This window comes from Vombatus ursinus, unplaced genomic scaffold (genome assembly GCF_900497805.2).
Source record: "Vombatus ursinus unplaced genomic scaffold, bare-nosed wombat genome assembly UNPS02009062.1, whole genome shotgun sequence".
NCBI lineage: Eukaryota > Metazoa > Chordata > Mammalia > Diprotodontia > Vombatidae > Vombatus > Vombatus ursinus.
In genome coordinates, this window is record NW_020948840.1 from 20,906,670 (window position 1) to 20,927,285 (window position 20,616).

Below are 20,616 nucleotides of genomic sequence, written 5' to 3' on the forward strand. Positions count from 1 at the left end.
AGGAGAAATCTAGGATAATAGTTCAAGTGTATACTAAGGTCTAATGAGAATTTTTAAAGGATTGGGGAGATGTGAATACATTTGTAGGTGTCAGGGAAGAAACCATAGTAAGACACCTAATATTACATATTAGATAAACAGGCAGGTAGATAGGTAAATGAACAGTATCACCTGGACTTCTGATGATGTGCAAAATAATCAGGGGCTTTCTGCTGGTGAAGGTGGGAGGTGATGGGATCAAGCTATTCTTATAAAGCAGTAATCATTGTTTGGTTGATTATTTGATTAACCATTTGATTCTAGGGAAGTATGTTGAGGAGGTCCAGGAGAGTTGAGAATATAGCCCAGCAAAAAATGAAGACATAACTGGCCTTGGTGTCCTCCTTAAAATGGAGATTCTGAAAGGAACCACCAAATCAAAGGGAGAGTCCGAGGGACAGAGGTTGCTAATAATGTGTAAGTGTGTGAAATCCAGGGGTGGAGTAAGCTTCCAGGGTGAAGAGGTTTTTGGGGCATTATAAAGAAAGCCTGGAAGAGTAATGAGTACAATCTGAAGAGGAGAAAAATACTTTAAATACTTCTTTAAGTTACTTAAAATAGAATACAAGATAGAAAAGAAAAAAATGAGGCTTAATGAGCAGATATTCTCACCTCCCATCTCTCACCCTACAGCCACCCAAACTTGCAGAAAATACTTGTAGGGTGTCCTTCCAGTGCTGCTCTCATTTATCATCATAAGCTAGTTGAACAGGAAAAACAAGCATTTTAAAGGGTACTCTCCCAGCATTCTTCATCAGCACTGGATGCCAGTACAAACACCTGCAGCAATGGGGGGGAGGGGAGAGCTGATCCAGGTTTGATCCAAGTAGCCTCAGAGCCTGAAAGATGTCTAATCTCACCACAGGATCTGTGAGACATTAAAATCTTACAACTGTGTCTTCTCAGGATAGAAACTCCAGCTGAGAATCAGATTAAATGAAGCTTCCTTTCTAACTTTTTCTGTCCCACAGGTATATTTTAGGGGGCTTGGGACAGCGAGATGGCACAGCAGATAGAGCTCTAGGCCTAGCGTCAGGAAAACTCATCTTCCTGAGTTCAAATCTGGCCTCAGACACTTCCTAGCAGTGTGACCCTGGGCAAGTCACTTAATCCTGTTTGCCTCAGTTTCTTCATCTGTAAAATGAGCTGGAGAAGGAAATGGCAAACCATTCTAGTATCTCTGACAACCCTAAATGAGGTGATGAAGTTAGTTGGCTATGACTGAAAACAACTAAACAACAACAAATTCTATCTGACCAAGTAGAATATTAACTCCAAACTGTGTTTGATCATGAAAAAAAAAATTTCCTTTTTTTTTCTGTAAATGTTAATTCAAAATGTCTTTTGTTAAAAACAAAAGGGATGGGGAGGGAACAGCTAGGTGGCACAGCCCTAACGTCAGGAGGACCTTAACCCCAGTTGCCTAAAAACAAACAAACAAAAAAAAAACAACAGACATATCTAGGGAGCTGAAGGGACTCTATTGGTCAGGACATTTCTCTCTCAAGAAGGACAATGCTTGAATTTAGAATAACGTTAAATAAATTTTTAATAATTGTAACAGATTTGTGCCTAAAAGACAGAGTACAGTATTAATCTTTCTTAGCCAACATTGATATGCTGGCTCTGTGATTCTGGGAAATTCACTTAACCTCTCAGTGCCCCAAGCAACTTTCTAAGATTTTAAGTAATGACCTTCAAACTAGTCAAGGAAGGTCCTCACTCAGAGAGCCCTACTCAGGGGCCTACTAGAGTCAGTTTACTGCAGAGCCAGTTGTTACATTTTCAAGGTAAACATTTACACCTGTGGAAATTAGCAAATTTACAAATCAGGGCTTGATTGGTCATTTTTATTGATTGTCTAGACCAAGGGTGGGGAACCTGTGGCCTTGACGCCTGGTCCAGACTCAAGAAAGTGATAGAGAAAATGTTAATAATGTAGATTAAATTTAAATGTGTGGTTTTTGTTTGTTAGGTTTTGTTTTGTTTTTTTTCTGGAGAGGTGAAATACTGATGAAATCCCAGGTCTAGTCCAAAATATTTTTGCATCTACTTGTTGCTTACCCCAAGTAGAATATAAGCTCCTGGATAGCAGGTACTGTTTTCATTTTTGTCATAAACTTATATAAATTTCCAAAATGGACTGGCAAGTAAATGGTTAGCAGGAAGGAGGGGTTCAGTAAGTAGGGTTTACCAGAAGAAGTGACATTCATGACAAATGTCTCTAGCCAAATGGATGGGTGAGTGCCTGACATGTAATGGGTAAATAAATTTTGAACTGAGTTGAATTGAACTGAATGTTAACTGTTCCAAGTCCTAAAAATGTTGAGGTTTAGAGGTTTAGGGGAGCTGGGACCCCAAAATAGCAACACATAGGTCCTACCCAAATGAATTCAACCCAAGTCTTCTTTCAGTCAAAGACGAGGTTTATTAAAGATCTACCATATTGACTAGACTCTTAAGGAATCTGAACATTTGTGACGCTCATATTGACAAGTGGGCTAGAGTGAATCTTAGCACCTTAATGGCAGCCAAGATGGATCTTATGCGCAGAAAGACTGTGGAAAGGATCTAGAAGTGGCCAAGTAGTCTGAGATGACTGTGAGAAAGGGTCTAGGGAGGATCTAGTTGGGAGTGGCCGGTAAACTGGGGTGACCATGAGGTAACAGAAAAGGACAGGATGAATGCCAGGGACCTAGACCACGTGGCCAAGGGAGAAAGGTGGCAAGGTAACAGATAATGAAGGGCTGGCTGGGTCAGAGGTAACAGAATTGGGATATCAAGTATAGCCACTATGAAAGGGCAGTTGAGGGGATTATAGCTTTGGGCAAAGGCTAGAGACTTCCTTGATCAAGTAGGAAAATTCAAGGAGTTCAAGGTGGGGGTTTCCAGAGCCTGTACCCTATCATTCCCCCCTCAAACAATTCTTTTGAGATAAGGGTCAAAGGTCTTGGCTTGGGCCCATACCCAATCAGAAGGAAGCTGGGCCAGAGCTCTCAACTGGTATCTACTGGCTTCAGGTGAGAATAGTAGGGAGATCACTTCCTTCCCCCATCCATTTGACTGGATACATTTGTGGTGTGTGGCACTTCCCTTTCTAAGTTTCATCCCTGTTCCTTCCATTCTTTCATCATCCCCTCCCATCCTATTGATGCACTGACCACTGGCCAGCCTGTGTTGGAAATTTTCATAAAACAACCAACAGGAGAAATCCTCTTAGCCATTCCATTGCCAACCTTTCCCGTTGCTACCCTGATGGCTGGCCTGCTGCTTCTGGCCATGAACTTCCACCTGATGGGTCCCCTGGCTATCAGAGCATCTCAAACTGTGAGTATCACTGAGAGTTTGGGGTAGCTTCTTTCTACCAGGGTTACCCTTGGTCTGAGGAGAAAAAGAGGATCTAGAAAGGATGGCATATTCTGTGGAAGCAGATTGTGAGGAAAGAGTATTTTAAGTCAGCGAATTGTGCTTTGGGGAGAGGGAAGTAGGGTTTGGGTACGTAGGGGATGAAAAAAAAAGGTTACTAGAGAAGAAGTAGCATGTAAGCAGAGACCAGGTTTGGTGTGGGATTCCCAGACATCCTATTTGTCTATCTATCCATCTGTCTGTTGTCTGTCTATATATCTTTATCTACTTTAGATAAAGAGGTGTGACCTACATTTTAGATCCTATCTCCTTTTCTAGTGTATTGAGAGAGAAATAAAATATCACATGAGACTTTCACAGATTTAGAGCTGGTAGGGACCTAAGAGATAAATCATCTTATCCTACCCACTCATTTTACGTATGAGGAAATTGGCCAAGAGAAATGAAGTGACTTATCCAAGGTTACCCACCTTAAAGGTGTCAGAGCTGAGATATTTAAAATCTGACAGGTACTATAAATCACTTGTATGTTGTTAATAAAATATTTCTTTCATTTTTCTACCTTGTACCCCTAAATGTCATTAGAAAAGACTCTATATTCTCTAGAATAAATATGACAGAAGGGAGGAAGCCCACTGGAAAAGTAGTTGAGTCTGAAGCAAAACAGCGAGGTCTTCCCCTAGAAAGATAATGGGACCTGGCTGAGGGTGATGAATAGGAGATATGAAGGTATATGTAAGAAGGAAAGCCAGCTGGGGAGGTGAAGGAAAGGAGAAAACGGAGTTTAGGTAAAGATGGGAATTAATAGTAATTAATCACTTAAATTTAAGCTTTAAGGTTTGCAAAGCATATATTTCATTTGTTCCTCAGAATAACTGAGTGAGGTAGGTGTTATTGTTATACCCCATTTTACAGATGCAGACACTGACTTGTCTGGGATCCTACAGCTAGGGAGTATATTATGCAAGATTGGAACCTTATTCCAGCGTTCTACTGCTTCCTAAGGGGTTACAGAAACAAACAGAATGATTTTTTTATTGTTACCTTGTTAAAATTAATATACTTTTAAAAAAACAGACTGTAAATAATAGAAGTTTACAATAATACATTCTCTTTGGACTCGTACTTGTTTGTGTATCTGAATATTTATTTTGTGGATGGGTGTGAAATAAGTATTTTTTTTTTTAAACAGAAAGAAATAACGCAAGAGGGAAGGTAGGCTAGAAGAAATCTGACTATTTCTCCCCTCCTTGCTGACCCTTGTCAATCAACAAACATTTACTAAATGCCTACTCTGTGCTAGGCACTATGCTTAGTGCTGGGTTAGAAAGGTAAAATGCAATAGTCCCTGCCCTCTAGGAGTTTCTGTTCTATCTATTTGGCAGACAGATTTTAGCAGGTACCAGGCTGGTCAGTCCCCCAGGCTCTATCCAATTTCCACTGAGAGGCCAAAACTCCTGGAATCTAGCCATGTAAGACCAACCTGGAAGCTCAGAAATATGTAAATGCAGGAAGGGACTAAACAAAGTGTGTTGACTTTCCTAAATTTGCATAATCCCTCCTTCCAGATGAAGGTTGACCTCACCACAAGTAATCTTGTCTTCTACTCACAACCATTTCCAGGCCAGGAGAGGAGGCTAGAAAAGTCCCAGGATGAAGAAAACTGGAGGGGAATCAGCCGGGGAGGAAGTCTCAGAAGGGGGAAGTCCCTGGGACAGAGCCAGAAACTGTTTAGGTCCTAGGGGAAACCTTGACTTCTTAGAGTTCTCCTCTGTGCTCAGTTGCAGGAAACTTGGAATCTGTCAATGGAGAGACAAGCCAAGTGGCCCACATACCAACCCAGGCAAGCAGCTGGTGAGCTAATCCCAAGGGGACCTCAATTTGAGCAAAGGGAGGGAGCAGGAGATGGTGAAGAGGGTTTCATTCAGTTTCAGAAGCCAAGACCTTTGCCACTAATAGTGTTATTGTTAAGCCCTTTTCCAAAGGCTTGCCTTTTAATCTTATTCAAATGCGCTTTCCTTCCTGGCCCCAAAAAGAACCTGGCTTCAGTTTGTCTACCCAGGAAAACCTTAAAATTTTAGAAACTGCCTTATTTCCCTTTACAAGCTCTCTTTATCTCCCTTTGAAAGCAAAAGTCTACCTTCCAGTTCCCTTCATTGTCTATTCTCATTGCTTATTCAAATCTCTCAGACCTTCCCAAGGGAAATTCTCACCTGGACCTTTTTTTTCCCAATCACTCCTTCAACTGGCCTTGCATTGTGGCTACACCCAATCTCCCTTCTATTATTTTACTTTCCTGTGTCCCCTAGTCATTTCTCACCCATAATCCTAGCTAGGCACCACGAGGTCCAGGACCCAGAGTTCTGTTCACCCCAGCTTGCTAGCCACTCCCATCCAGATCTCCTTGGACCTGTCCTTCAGTCACTCCAAACTGCTTGGCCACTCCTGGGTTCCTCCCACAGTCTTTCTGTACTTAAGATGCACCTTTGCCCCATTCTGATGCTAAGAACCTCTCAAGCCCAGAGGCTGAGACTCTCAAGCCTGCTCATCCTCGCAGGCATGACCTGGCCTATATGCTTTATCTTTAATAAACTTTTCTCTGGTTGGAAGATTTTTGGGTTGAATTCCTTCAGGCAGATTCATGCCGCGATCTGGGGCTTTTTCCCAGCACCCCAAAACCTCCCACGAGCTTAGGGTGCCTCTGTGCAACTAGGAGCACCCCAAAACCCCTACCCCTCTTCAATGGGACCATGGATAGACACAGGAAGAAATGTCTATCTGGTTGACTTCTAGGACAGAGGAATGGAGCCCCTGTTGCCATTGGTGCCAAATTCTTGTAGATGAGTGTAGGAATTAAGAGGGCAGCCAGGTCAGAGGCAACCCTCATTCTGCACCCTGGATTCTATAACCACCTCTACTCTTCTAGAAACAACTCTCATTACTGCCTATGTGCAAATGGAAGTCCTAGAAAAGACCTGGACCCCATCCTCCTTTAGTAACCCAGCTCTTCCCCCATCCCTAAGAGATCTGGTTGCCATCAGTCTCACCACAGGTAAGAAGGAGGTAGGACAATGCTCTCAACCTTTCAATTCTCAGTGCCTTTTGTGGGAAGGGGGTTAAGAGGTGGAGTGGGCAGCTGGCAGCCATATTCCTCAGTCCTCATGAAGCCAGCTAAAGTGCTGGTGACAATCCCTAGGAGAATGAGGCTAGGACTACTTGTCAAGACATAGACCAGGTAAGTGCTCTTATTTTCTTCAAAGTAGGCATGGGCTTACCTATTTCCCCATCCCCTTCACCCCTGATCTTCAATTCAATTCACCAAGCAATAGTGAGTCAGGGCCTACTATAGGCTCTAGGGAAACAAAGAAAGAAATTAAGACAGTCCCTGCTATCAAAGAACTTATATTTTGCTGGAGGGTTGTAGGAGGAAGGAGGACAAAGTGCACACAAGGAGTAAATTTAAAACATATACAAAATGGGGCTTGGGAGAAGTGATTACAATGGTATGGGGAGGGGGAGGGGAAGATGGCTCAGAAAATAACTTGTGTCTTTCCAGGTGGTAACTTGAACTGAGCCTTAAATGGGGTCAGGCATTTTGTGGGTCATAGATGAGGAGAGAGAGCACTGCAGGTAGTGTGCTTCCTAGATGCTGGTTCAAACCCAGATCACATTCTTTACCTACCCTTTCCTGCTATGTATGATTCAGGGATCATGCCCACTCATGGAATTTGGCTTCCTCCTCTGTAATGCTATGTAAAGTCATACCTTCAGCTATTCTCTTAATTGTTTGGCTGTGTATGACCCTATTATTCTGTGACTTAGGTGCTCTTTCTGAGTGGCTCTCAGCAGCTGGCTCCAGGGCGTAAGATGGTGGTTGGGCCTTGGTTTTCTTGGTCAATTTGCCTATTTCATGCTTTCTACAGTATGTGTTGCAAAACGTGATGGGGTCTTCAACTGTTTCTGTCTCCCTGGGCATGGATGGAATACCAGCATGTGCCACCATCACGATCCTTGCCATCACTTGTATCCCAACTCCTGTAACTGCATCATCTTCCATCATCCTAACACTGCGTACTGCCAGTTGCGGCCACCTGGTGAGGAGGGTCTGGTATTGATTATGGTTAAGGGACTGACCAAGAGGAGGATCTGTGGCCATGTCAATGGTAAGGCATTGGGCAGGCCAGTCAAGCCCCCTTCCATTGGAGGGATGGCCCCAAGTCTTGATCAGAGAACGTAACCTTCTTGAGGAAAGCAATTGACTTTCTTTTATATTTGTATACCTAGTGCTTAGCATGTAGTAATTGCTTAATAAATGCCTATTGACTAATTGAGTGAGATAGAGTTGGTCAGAACATTTGTGCCAAAGGGGCAAGATAGGAGATGAGAAAGAGACTGTAGAGGAGCCAGAGCAGAACTAATCAAAGCAAACATCAAAAGGGAACAGTAGGTATGAGACCAGATGACTGCTCCCTGTGCCCCGAATGTCCCTCCTCGTTCCTCTGAATCAGTGTAGCAAGGCCATTCTGTCCTCTTATCTGATCTGAATCTTTCAAACTCATAAGCCCTTTGAAGATTTCAGGCTCTTGGCAATAAAGGAAGATTCTAGCCCTTTTAAGTAGACGGGGTCAGAATGGTAGTACTTTACAAATTTCCTGGTAAACACAGATCTTGGGTTTATGGCTCAAAGTCATGAGACCGTTGGGCAGAAATGGACAGGATGGGAGTCTCCACTGGCCTGTTACCCCACATCTGTTCAAAGGGAGGAAACTTTGGGGCAATATTCCTTATTCCTTATTGCTAAAACCACAGGTGGCTTTGATGGGGCTCTGGAAACTCAGCCACACCCAGTCAAACACAGGAAATTTGTCAGGGCAAAGAGACTTATCCAGATTTATGCAGGCATCCTTCTTCTGAACTCCTAGGGACTGCTGAAACAACAGCAAAATGGGAACCTTAATTTTGGATAAGCCAGTCAAATTCCTTTCCTTTGGTGGGAGGGAGCAGGTCAACATAGTTGGAGTCAAGATCAGAGAGAGTAAGCAAGAGTTGACCAGAACACCCACTTCCAAGGGACAAGAGGAGAGGTGGGAAATACAGCCCGTAGTGGTTCCAAATCCTGAGCATCCAACATGGAGCCCATCAAGTTGGTTCAGGACAGAGGAAAAGCCCTAGAGAGTGAGGGAGAGTGAGGTGACTTTGAGAGTCCAGTGTAGACTCCTTCCTTCCCTCCTCCTGTCTCCATACCCTTCAGAAAAAAAAAAAAACATCCTGATAATTTATTTGGTAGAACCTTGGCTAAAAGGCTCTGGAAAACAAGTTATTGTATCCTAAAAGGTAAGGGCTATTTCATTTTTTTTTCCCTTTGTATCTCCTGTGCCTGATACAGAAGAGGCACTTCAATAAATGCTTTGTTGATTGATTGATTGATGGTGGAGAAGTAGCAGCAGAAGCACCAAGTTTATTCTGAAAATCTCTTCTTTTCCTCCTGCTTTTCTTCTATTTTGGCTTCTTCACTAGTACCTGGGAACCTGAGCCTGAATTCAGCATTGCCCCGTCCTGGCAGCACCCTGACCTTGACCGTGCTCCTTAGCCACAAGGCCACTGAGCTGAGCTGGTACCTGCAGTCAGTGAAGAAAAAGACCCCAGTGGTCCTGCAGTCTGGAACTCAGGTGGCCCTTCGCACCAAGAGGGACCAGGCTGTCCTCACCATCACCAATGTCTCCCAAGATTGGGCAGGTAGCTTCCTCCTTCTCTTCTACTCCTTTTCTTCCTTGGCCTGATTATTAAGCCAGAAGGCTTGAAAACAAAGAGGGAAGGTACATGGAGGATAATTACATGGAGATTGTGGGAAAGATGATCTCTGTTTCAAGGGAGGACAAAGCAAGAAAAAAGGAGCTAAAACTGGAACAAGAAAGTTTCCTATTATTTGATAGTTAGATTTGTTAACAATGTGAAAGGCATTTGGGGAAGCTGAAGGGAGGCTAGTGAAGGGGCAGGGAGAAAAGATAGAAAGGAACCATGGACCTAGAACACAAAGGCTTGGGTTCTATTCATTCAGGTATAGTGGAAATCTCAGCCCTGTTATTTGCTAGCTATGTGACCTTGGACAAGTCACTTCACTTCCTCATGTATAAGATGAGGATTTGGGATTAGATGATTTCTGAGGTTCTTTCCAGCTCTAAATCCTATGGCAAGAGGTTGCATGGTACAGTGGAAAGTCTGCTGGAGTTGGAGTCAGAGGGCCTGGATATGAATCATGTCTCTGCCACTCATAACCTGTATACTTGGGCAAGTTGTTTTATATATCCTGGGGCTATTTCCTCATCTGTAAAATGCAGTGTGGGGGGGGTGGGGGGGAGGGGTTGGTGGTAGACTAGATGACCTCGAGGATCCCTTCCAGCTCTGAATCAACGACCTTATGATCCTAATCCTAGATCTACCACTATATTACTTTGAGCAAATCACTTAATCTCTGAGCCTTCTTCTGTGGAATGGGTATAATAATTTTTCCATTGTCCTTCATAGGATTTCACAGATGATATGAATACCCTATATAGAATACTTTGTAAGTTTAAAGTGCTATGTAAATGTAAACTATTTTTATTATTATTCTAAAGATATCAGAAGGGCAGCTAGGTGGTGCAGAGGATAGAGCACTGGGCTTGGAATCAGGAGGACTCATTTTCCTGAGTTCAAGTCCAGCCTCAGACATGTACTGTCTGTGTTACTCTGGGCGAGCCACTTAACTCTGTTTCCCTCAGTTTCCTCATCTGTAAAATGAGCTGGAGAAGGAAATGGCAAACCATTCCAGTAACTTTCTCAAGGAAACATCAAAATGAGGTCTCAAAGAGTCAGACATGACTGAAACAACCAAACAATAACAGCAACAAAAGATATTAGATCTCCACATCAGATTCCTGTTTATGGAAAAGGGAATGCCTCTTAAAGGGCTATTCAGTCTTCAATTTTATCATCCTATGATTCTTTCTTGCTAAAGTTTCTTCTTAAAAAGAATCAACAATCATATATACCTACTATATACTACATATTGTTAGATTCTATAATAAGTCTTATTATGCTTGAACAAGTGATTCACACTTATGCCCTTCTCTCCCCCATATTTATCTCTGACCCTATTCCTTGTAACAAAAAATACAGTTAAGCCAAACCAACTGGGGCAGTTAGGTGGTGCAATGGATAGAGTGCTGTGTCTGGAGTCAGAAACTCATCTTCCTGATTTTAAATCTGGCCTCAGACATTTACTAGCTGTGTGACCTTGGGCAAGTCACTTAACCCTGTTTGCCTCAGTTTCCTCATCTGTAAAATGAGCTGGAGAAGGAAATGACAAATCACTCCAGTATCCTTGCCAAGAAAACCCCAAATGGGCTCATGAAGAGTGGGACACAACTGAAAAAACGACTCAACAACAATAACAGGTGCATTTCATCATCCTTTCCCCAGGCCGAGTTTCCTTCTTCTGGGCCAGCACTAGGATCCCACAGTAGGAGAATGGGGTAAAGGGGTGGGGGAGAGGGAGGGAGGAGTTCTGAGCTACCAGGGTGTGTGCTACTGGCTGGCAAGGCCAGAAGTAATTGAGGGAAGCATGGGAGAGTCGGTGTATGCCCACAGGCCGGTATGTATGCCGCTTCGTGTCCCGGGATTTCCTGTGGGAGCTGCATCAGCTGGTGGAAGTGCCCCTGCAGGCCAGTGATGTGCTTCAACACCCAAGGCAGCTCTCTGTTTCCTGCAATGCCTTCTCTGGCTTCCAGTTAAGATGCTGCTTCCCCAGCACAACTCTGACCTACACTGCCTCCTGGAGTCCTCAATACCTATATAGTACAGGTGTGATGGGTTGGGGGGATGTAGTCTCTTCTGTGACTTTCACTCTATTTCTATATGTGATGCTTTGTAAAGGTGGGTTGTTAGTAGGGCTCTGTTTGAGCAAGCTGGCGAGAGATGGGGAGAAGAAGCTTGAAGTTTGACTGACCCCTTTCATCTTTTGTGACCCTGATGACAAGTATTAACTGGCGACTCTATGAGGATTCCTTGAAAATTCAATTAAATATCTTCCCTTATAACAAAGAAAACTAACCAAGCAAGATAGACCAATGTAGTTGTCTCTCCATATCGAACACTTTTGGTATCCATGGTCACCTGCCCTCTGGATTCAATATCACTCATTGCATTTATCCCAAGCTTAAATGTCCTTTTATATGCTTTTTATTTTCACTATTGTGACCATTGTGTATGTGTATATACATACATGCATGCATTTATGTATATGTACACACCCATACATATATATATATCTATATCTATACACCCACACACATTGTTCTTCTGGCTCTGCTTACCAGGCTCTGCACAAGTTCATACAAGACTTCTCATGTTTCCCTAGCAATTGAAACTCCTTATCTTCATTGCTTCTTATTACATAATACTATTCTATCATATTTTTATATCATGGTTTGCTCAATCATCCCCCAAATGATAGAAATTCCCTTTGTTTCCATTTTTTGTTTGCTACTAGAAAAGGCTTGCTATGAATATTTTTACTGATATGAGACTGTTTAAAAAAAATCATTGATTTTCATGGGTGAACATACTCTGTGGTGGGATTGTTGGATCAAAGGGTATGAAGTTTGAAGATTTCTCTCACATAATTCCAAATTGTTTTCCAGAATGATTGCATCAATTCACAGCTCCATCAGTGGTGCATCATCTTTCCCCCTTCTGTCAGCATACCCTTAGCATACTTTACACATACATAGGGAGATGCCATGGCATAATGGGAGGAGAGATTGCTGGACTTGAATCTATGAAGACCTGGGTTCAGTGCTACCTATGCTTATTAGCTCTGTGACATTGGACAAGTCATTTCTATCAGATAAATTTTCCTCATCAGTAAAATGAGGAGATTGGATGAGATGGTCTCTGCTTCCTCTTCTAGCTCTAAGCTTATGATTCTACCCAGGTCCTGGGACAGTTGGCATTCATGCCAATTGCCTAAATTCTAGTGACAGAGTTCTTTTCTTTTGCTATTCTCCAGCACTCTTGTCCAGGACCTCTGGGACAGAATGTCTCACTCTAGTTGTGCCAAGCTGCCCCAAGAATGATACCAAGTACACCTGTAAGCTGCAGAGCCCTGGACTGGACCCCGTGAGCATTCCTATCTCCGTCTCCATTATCCGGGGTAGGAAGATTTTCCCCAGACTCTCATCTTATCTTCATCACCATGATTCAGGGTAGGCAGTCTTGTCTAGGATCTGTCCAGCTTACCTAGGGCCTAATGAATAACGACCTCTGCCTGGAAGAGTTCTTGGTCTTCCTTATCCCCAGACAGATCTAGGTCTGTCTGCTCTATCCCAGAGCAGAGACAGACTTAGAATTGCTCAAAGATACTCCCTGCTCAAGTGGATGGGATTCAGACTTAGACCCAATTGTAGGAAATTTCTCCACCAAGAAGAAGAAAGAGCTCTTGTAAAACCACTGAATGTGTTGTGTTTTTCCCTTCAGACCGAGATACTACTTGTCCCCAGGACTCTTTGGGTGGTGACTGGAAGGTCACTAAAGCTGGATATGTGGCCCAGATCCCATGTCCTATGAACAGGACGGGAATGGTGGAGAGGCACTGTGGGGCCAAAGGCAACTGGGGACCCATCAACAGCAGCTGCACTGATGTGAGGCTAGTGGACATGTTTCACACAGCCCAGGTGAAGCTTTTGAAGCACTTTTAATGTCCTAAGCTGAGCTAAATCTGCCTCCTGAGTCAGAAGGTGTACGACTGTGCAGGGAGAGAGGCATAGGACCCAGGGAGCTTGTTTTCAGAGTCTTTATGCCAAGACCCTTCCCCAGTGCTTTCTCTCCCTTCCCCTGATGTCCCTTTCCTTCTTTCTGATGCAGCTGTTGTTGGCAGGCCAAGGTAAGCCAAGGAAGAAAGCGCCGCTGCTCATAGCACAGTTGCGGAAGGAGGTAGCAGCTGTGAGTTCCCCCTCTGACTTATTAGCACTGTTGGGTACTGTGAAGATCTTGGCCCAGGTGGTGACCAGGGACAGGATGGAACTTAGCCGCAAGACCTTGGAGGTGAGCACAATCTCAGGAGTCACAGCACCAAGGGGGCAGCAGGTGGGAGAAATGCCATAGGGCTAGTTTTTTGTTTTGTTTTGTTTTAGGGGTTTTTTTGTCCTCCTCTTGGCAGTCTCTGTCTTTTTGGGCAAGCCCTTAGGCTTGTGGATACTAGTTCTTCCTAGTAACCCATGTGTGTCTTCTGGCCTGCCCATTTCTTGCAACACACCTGCAACAGTGCTTCTGAGCTTGGGATGAGGGACATGATGTTCTGGAGAGGTAGAACTGCTTGAAAGCTAGGAGGGCAGAGAAACAAAGATATGTAGGTGTTCATTTCCATATGTAGACACATGAACATGAACCCTAACAAACACATAAAAGCAGATGTACAAATTTACTCACACATGCCAGTGTACATGCATGTACAATTGTAATCATACAAGGTCAAATGGATATGCATAGGGCAGAGATATATGTACATGTCAGGAATTATCTAGCTGATCATGCATACTCATGGCACATGCACACATGGCACAAAAGTAGACAGAATCTATGAAACATATAACCCATAAGAACACACACAAATACATATCTATGACATGTAGATATATAGACACTCTTCCCCCAATTCATGCATATTCCTGCCAATGTTGACTCATACCATTGACTCCTATGCATAATTATTGATTTCACAAACCCTAGGATATGTCAGGAGGGAGGGAGCAGAAGAGAGACCCTTTGAAGACGACACAAGGGATGTCAAGTAATGGGCTATCTAGCCTGTAGATGGAACTTGGAAGTAGACTCTATAGCCAGTGTATGCCAGTAAATGCCTTGTGTAGCTTGCTGGATAGCTGACTTCCTCTTGCACACATCTGCCCTTCTTTCTCTACTTTTGATTTTCTCTGGGGAGAGCGACCCAAGCAAAGTTGCACACTCCTGGCGGAGTCCATGGGCTCTCTCTCCAATTGGGGCTGATCTCAGTGTTGAATGGCTGCAGGATTTTCTGATGGCCACAAATGACCTCTTGGAGTTGGATCCCAATACTATCTGGGCCCCAGCCCAGGCTGGGGTGCCCTCGGTGAGTTCAGCAATCCTACAGACTGTGGAGAGCCTGGGTCGAAGCCTGTGTTCCAGTGACCACCCCTTCTATCTCACCTTGCCCAATGTGCAACTACAGACCCAGCTTCTTGGACCTATGACCCCAGAGGACTACAGTGTCTCCTTCACTCATACCCCTATCAGGGTAAAAATCCCCCACCACGCACTGGCTCAACTGGCTTGGAAGACTGGCCGTGTCAGTATCACCAGTATGGTACTGAATAAATTGGGCCATATCCTACCCATGAACTATGGGCAGGGGTTAAGGGACTTACTCTATACCACTCCTGACTTGGTTTTCTCCAACTCCATCAAAGACGGTAATCAGACTGTAACCAAAGTGGAGATCATTATGGATTTTGGGGGTACAGAGGGTACTCCCACTTGTGTCTTCTGGGACCACAACCTCTTCCAGGGTGCAGGTGCTTGGTCGAAGGAGGGCTGTGAGGCCAGAGCAGGTGACATCAGCAGCACCACTCAGTGTGTCTGCTTGCACTTAACCTCTTTTTCTGTCCTTATGTCCCGCCATTCTGTCCCAGACAACCTGACTTTGACATTGCTGAGCCAAGTGGGTTTGGGGGCCTCAATATTGTCACTGCTGTTATGCCTGGGAGTATATAGAGTTGTATGGAGGGCTATAGTCCGGAATAAGATATCTTACTTTCGACATGTGGCCTTACTCAATGTGGTACTCTGCTTGCTTGCTGCTGACACCCTCTTTCTTGGGACATTACTGGTATCCCTAGGCCCCCACAGCCCACTTTGCCTAGCTGCCACTTTCCTTTGCCATTTTTTCTACTTAGCTGCTTTCTTCTGGATGCTGGCCCAAGCCTTGGTGCTAGCTCATCAGCTTCTCTTCGTCTTTCACCAACTGTCTAAACACTATGTACTGCCCATCATGTTTGTCTTGGGCTACCTGTGCCCATTGGGGTTTGCGGGTACAACATTGGGCCTGTACCTCCCTCAGGGACAATATTTGCAGGAGAATGCATGCTGGTTGGATGGGAAGGGTGGAGCAATCTATACTTTCGTGGGGCCAGTGATAGGCATTGTAGGGGTAAACGGGCTGGTACTGGTGATGGCTGTGGTGAAACTGCTGAGGCCCTCATTGTCTGAGGGGCCCCAGATTGAGAAGCGGCAGGCCCTTCTGGGTGTGATCAAGGCACTGTTCATCCTTATGCCCATCTTCGGTCTGACTTGGGTGCTGGGCTTGGCCACTTTGATGGATGGAGGCAGCAAGATCCCTCACTACCTGTTCACAGTTCTTAATACCTCCCAGGTAGGTGACAAAATCCTGGTTATTCTTATCGCCTATGACCACCTGGCAAAGTGATGCTTAACTAGTTAATAGCAATCATTTTTCCATGGCTCATTTGCTTGGCACTAATCAGCTTCCTAGCTTCAGTTTTAATCCCTCTTTCCTTCTTTCCTACTTTCCCCCTACCTGGTAAGATTCCCAAGGAACTACAAGTTCAGAGATTCTAATTTTATTTTATTTTATTTTTTTATTTATTTTTTACTTTTTGGCTAGGCAATGGGGTTAAGTGACTTGCCCAGGGTCACACAGCTAAGGAGATTCTAATTTTAGACAGTGCTCTCTAGGGAGCTTGCCATAAGGGCAAAGTCCTAGGAACCATTACAACTGGGTTCTATTCCCAGATTTATTGTAGTCAAAGTTGATTCCTTCCCTCCTTTGAATCACTTTCCCCACCTACAAAAGAGTAAGAATAATCCCTTCCTTGGGGATATTGAGGGAGGAGTAGATGAGATAATGATTAGCATTTGCATTAACATTTACTTGAGCACTTACTCAGTTCCAGATACCAAAGAAGGTAATTTCTAGACCCCCTAAAATTGTCAGTACTTCAAATTCTTTTGCTATGCCCTACATAAATATACCTTCACTGAAGACCTACTCCAGTGACTCATGATGGGGTGAATCATGGGATAATTTCTTATAGGATCATAAAGCTAAAGGGACTTCAAGCTAGTATCTAGCTCAACCCTCTCATTTTACAGATGAGGACACAGATTAATAAGGTGATTTGCCCAAGATGACATAGGTAGTAAGCATCTAAGGCAGAATGTGAGGGTGCTTCTGGGATCAACGGCAGAGCTCAAGCTGGAAAGGCTTCCAATACATTCCAGGAGATGGACTTTTCATCTGAAGATGAGCTTAGCTAAATCACTGCAAAGTTGGACACCAGGTTTTGAATTATTTTGGTCACAGCAACTCATGAATAACACTCCCTAAGGAGGAGCTGTCAACTGCATTACTGGAGATCCATACCTGTGGATCTCTCATGAAGTACTGAAAGAAGAACATGAATATAACAATACTCAAAATAAAGACTATGAAGTTGCCAGTAATTTTCTCTATATGACACAGAACTAGGCTAGACAAATATTCCAGTGGAGGAGTCTTAGGGCTTGATTTAGGCAGGTGGGACAGAGGTTAGGTGTATGAGAAGACAACCAGGGAAAGACAAAATGACAGCATTTCCAATCAGTGGCAAAAAGAGTAAAAAGGTGTAGTGTTGCTCACTGGGCAAATTTTGTATTTATACCCTCTTCCTCAGAGAGGGGTCCTCACCAGTGCGTTTCTCCTGTCTCTACTCTCAGGGAATCTTCATCCTACTTTTCGGCTGTCTTATGGATAAGAAGGTGAGTGCTTGCCCACCCTTCTAGATTGGGCTCTGGGCCATAAAGACATGCCAGTCCTACCAACACGTGCTTCTCTTTCCCTTGCAGGTACAAGAAGCATTACTCAAACACTTCTGCTGTATTCTTCCTGCTGTCTCCAGTGTCTTCCTGGTGAGCTGGCAGCATCCCCCTCCTCAGCAGAGACAGTCCCTAGACAAGCCAGGAGGTAGAGTTAGGGCCTGAGTTTAAATTCTGTGGGCTAGGTTTAGGATACTTCCTTTGAAATGATGGCTTTATTTAACACACATATAAAGAAGCAGTGTGCACTGGCCCTAAAGTCAGGAGGACCTGATTTTAAATCCAGCATCAGGCACTTACTAGCTGTGTAATCCTGGGCAAGTCACTTAACCCTGATTGCGACCAAAAAAGGGGGAGCCGGGGGGGGGGAGGACAAGTAGTGTAGCTTAGTGGAGAGTCAGCTAGCCTCAGAGCCAGGAACTTGGGTTCAAGTATGGCTTCTGACGCATAGTGGCAGGGTGAGCCTGGGCAAATACTCAACCTCCCAGTGCTCTGGGAAACTCAGGAAGAGGCAGAGAAGGTGTCAACCCATGTGGATTGTAATAGAGTTTCCTCATCCAAGAGTTCCCTATACCAGTGAAATCACTAGCCCAGGCCTAATCCTATTAAGTACCACTTTGATGCTACCTGGAGGCACAGACCCTGGGCCGACTCTGGTATGTCCTACTAAATGTGGAAAGGCTTCAGGTAAGAACCAGACTAAGAGTGAGGAGGATCATCCACAGAAGGCTGGCCACCAGGTGGCTAGTGTTTGTGGTCACAACTTATGAAAATAGCACTACAGCATAGAAGGATTGTGATTTGCATGGGAAAGCGTATCGACACCTACCTCAAAAAATCACAAATCTCATCTTTTTTATAAGTACATCATATTCCAATTATCCAAAGAATAAGGTGAAGATTAGAGTCAGAATATCTGGATTCCTGATTATGTCAGGTTCACATCACTATTCTGGGCCTCTTTCCCCCCAACCTATCCTTTGAGGCAAGTAGGTGGTATAGGCACACAAAGGTGTACAGGCATAGACAGGGCTTTGCAAACTATAGAACTAGAAAAGATGTAGTCTGGATGTGCTTGAGAACAGTGCTCTAGGGACCTCTGCAGCAAAAGAAAAAGAAGGTAGGTACATAGATTCGTCTGTGTATGGGGACAGCTAACTAGGCAAACCTCTCTCAGTAATTGGGTTCCTTTGCTCCACAGCAGGCCACAAATGGTGTGAATGACTTGGAATCCAGCAAATGAAGAACAGAGAATGCTGGGTATGAATTAAACTCTTTCTTGGGGACTACACAAGGGCTTCAGAAAGGTAGTTTGGGGACAGAGAGGAACTTTTCAGCTTGAACAAATGTGGCCCTCTTCAGAACCCATGTCAGCACTCACACCTGAGGGGCAAAAAACCTTTATGCAGAGAACACAGGCTTTTCCTGGGTGACCAGTTCTACAAAGCAGTGGCTGGGTCTATCACAGTATTTAGGCTGCTGGTGACTAGAGCACCTTCAGCTCTTGTCTTGGGAGAAGACAGTGGGATCATTTGGCTAGGACATGAATTCCCTCTAAAAATGCTTCCTCACTGGGGGCAGCTAGGTGGCACAGTGGATAGAGCACCGGCCCTGAAGTCAGGAGGACCTGAGTTCAAATGCGGCCTCACACATAATACTTACTAGCTGTGTGACCCTGGACAAGCCACTTAAACCCATTACCTCATCAAAAAAGCAAAAAAAAAAAAAAAGCCTCATAGCTTCCATAAATCATCCTGTGAGGCCCTAAGCAAAATTACCTTTTTTGTTGTTCAGTTGTGTCCGACTCTCTGTGACCCTATTCAGGGTTTTCTTGGCAAAGATACTGGAGTGGTTTGCCATTTCTTTCTCCAGTTAAGTTTACAGATGAGGAAACTGAGGCAAACAAGGTTAAATGACTTGCCCAGGATCACACACACCTAGTAAGTGTCCGAGGCCAAGTTTGAATTCAGGAAAATGAGTCTTCCTGATTCCAAGCCCAGCTCTCCATCCACTGTACTGATTCTTTTTAAATTTTTGTTAAAAGGGATAGCTCCCTGATTAGGGGAAAGTAGGAGGAATATATTCAGAAATAAAAAATAACATAAAAATAGAAAATTAATCTCAGGATTAGACCTGTCTCTTCATTGATATAAGGAACTTTGGATGAACAAACTCCTACCAAGAAGTTGCAGAACTACACCTGCTAAGAGAGTTGTCTAGTCACACAGCCAATCTATATCAAAGGTAAACTTGAATCCAGAGGGCCTGAAGACTCATCTTCCTGAATTCAAATCTGGCCTCAGACACTTACTAGCTGTGTGACCCTGGGCAAGTCACTTAACCCCATTTGCCTCAGTTTCCTCATCTGTAAAATGAGCTGGAGAAGGAAATGGCAAACCACTCCAGTATCTTTGCCATGAAAATCCTGAATGGGGTCACAAAGAGTCGGACACAACTGAAAACAACTCAACAAAACAGAGAGGAAAAAAAAACAGTTCAGCAACGATGTCTAACAGTATATATAGTACGACACAACCTTAGTCTTCCACCTCTGTGAAGAGAGGAGGGAGGTTCATTTTCTGCAGCAGCAAGCATTTTATTAAATTCCTACAGTGCCAGGCTTTGTGCTAGACAAAAACTAAATATTTGGCCCCTGTGTTCAAGGTGATTACATTCTACTGGTGGGAAAGAAGGTATACATAGAAAATTAAATACATAGCAATGTACTTTAAAAAGGGGATAGGAGCAGCAATACTGGGGAATCAACCTAGACTACCTGTAGGACACGGCACTTGAACTGAGTTTTGCAGGAATCAAATTCTGATTTTGGTCTTAGTCTTATCTTCAATTTCTGCAAGCTGGAAGAGTCTGGAATGAAGCCTTCAGAAAAGTTTCCATTACAATTACCCACTCTCAGAAGCTTTCCAGCTTGTATCAGAATTTCATGGGTTGATATAGCTAAAGCCTTAGCAAACAGGTCTTTCCTGCCATGAAGCTCACAGGTACAGACCACAAAGTCCAAAAACAGTCAAGCTGCTGCTGCCTATTTTAGCTGATGCAACTATCTAGATATGACATGTGTAAATTATTAGCAAAATGGCTTCAGTCTTTCCCCCAAATAGCTAGTGAGCTGATTTTTTTTTTCTATTCCAGTTTTGAAGAGATTTGGCCTGACCGAGATTCTGTTCTCACACACACTGCTGGTACATGTGGCGAGCTGATTTACTGTTTCTTTTTGCCATTCCAAAAAAATGAAATCAGCAACTTCAAACTTGCCTTTAGATCTCTTTTTAAAAATGGAAGCTTTACAGATGTTTCATGTAT

At 43.8% G+C, this 20,616-nt stretch overlaps 1 protein-coding gene across 1 annotated transcript; it reads left to right on the plus strand.

Annotated features, from left to right (window-relative positions):
- Nucleotides 1-412: 412 nt before the first annotated feature.
- On the plus strand, nt 413-20,563 carry ADGRF3 (adhesion G protein-coupled receptor F3). The gene is made up of 15 exons (XM_027850322.1): nt 413-456; nt 3,211-3,366; nt 5,187-5,259; nt 6,332-6,457; nt 7,329-7,499; nt 8,923-9,141; nt 11,035-11,247; nt 12,455-12,598; nt 12,922-13,118; nt 13,309-13,488; nt 14,471-15,850; nt 17,194-17,235; nt 17,323-17,385; nt 18,494-18,552; nt 20,446-20,563. Exons 2-14 carry the CDS (start codon nt 3,295-3,297, stop codon nt 18,533-18,535), a joined length of 2,922 nt encoding a protein of 973 aa, XP_027706123.1. The 5' UTR covers nt 413-456; nt 3,211-3,294; the 3' UTR covers nt 18,536-18,552; nt 20,446-20,563.
- The last annotated feature ends 53 nt before the right edge of the window (nt 20,564-20,616 follow it).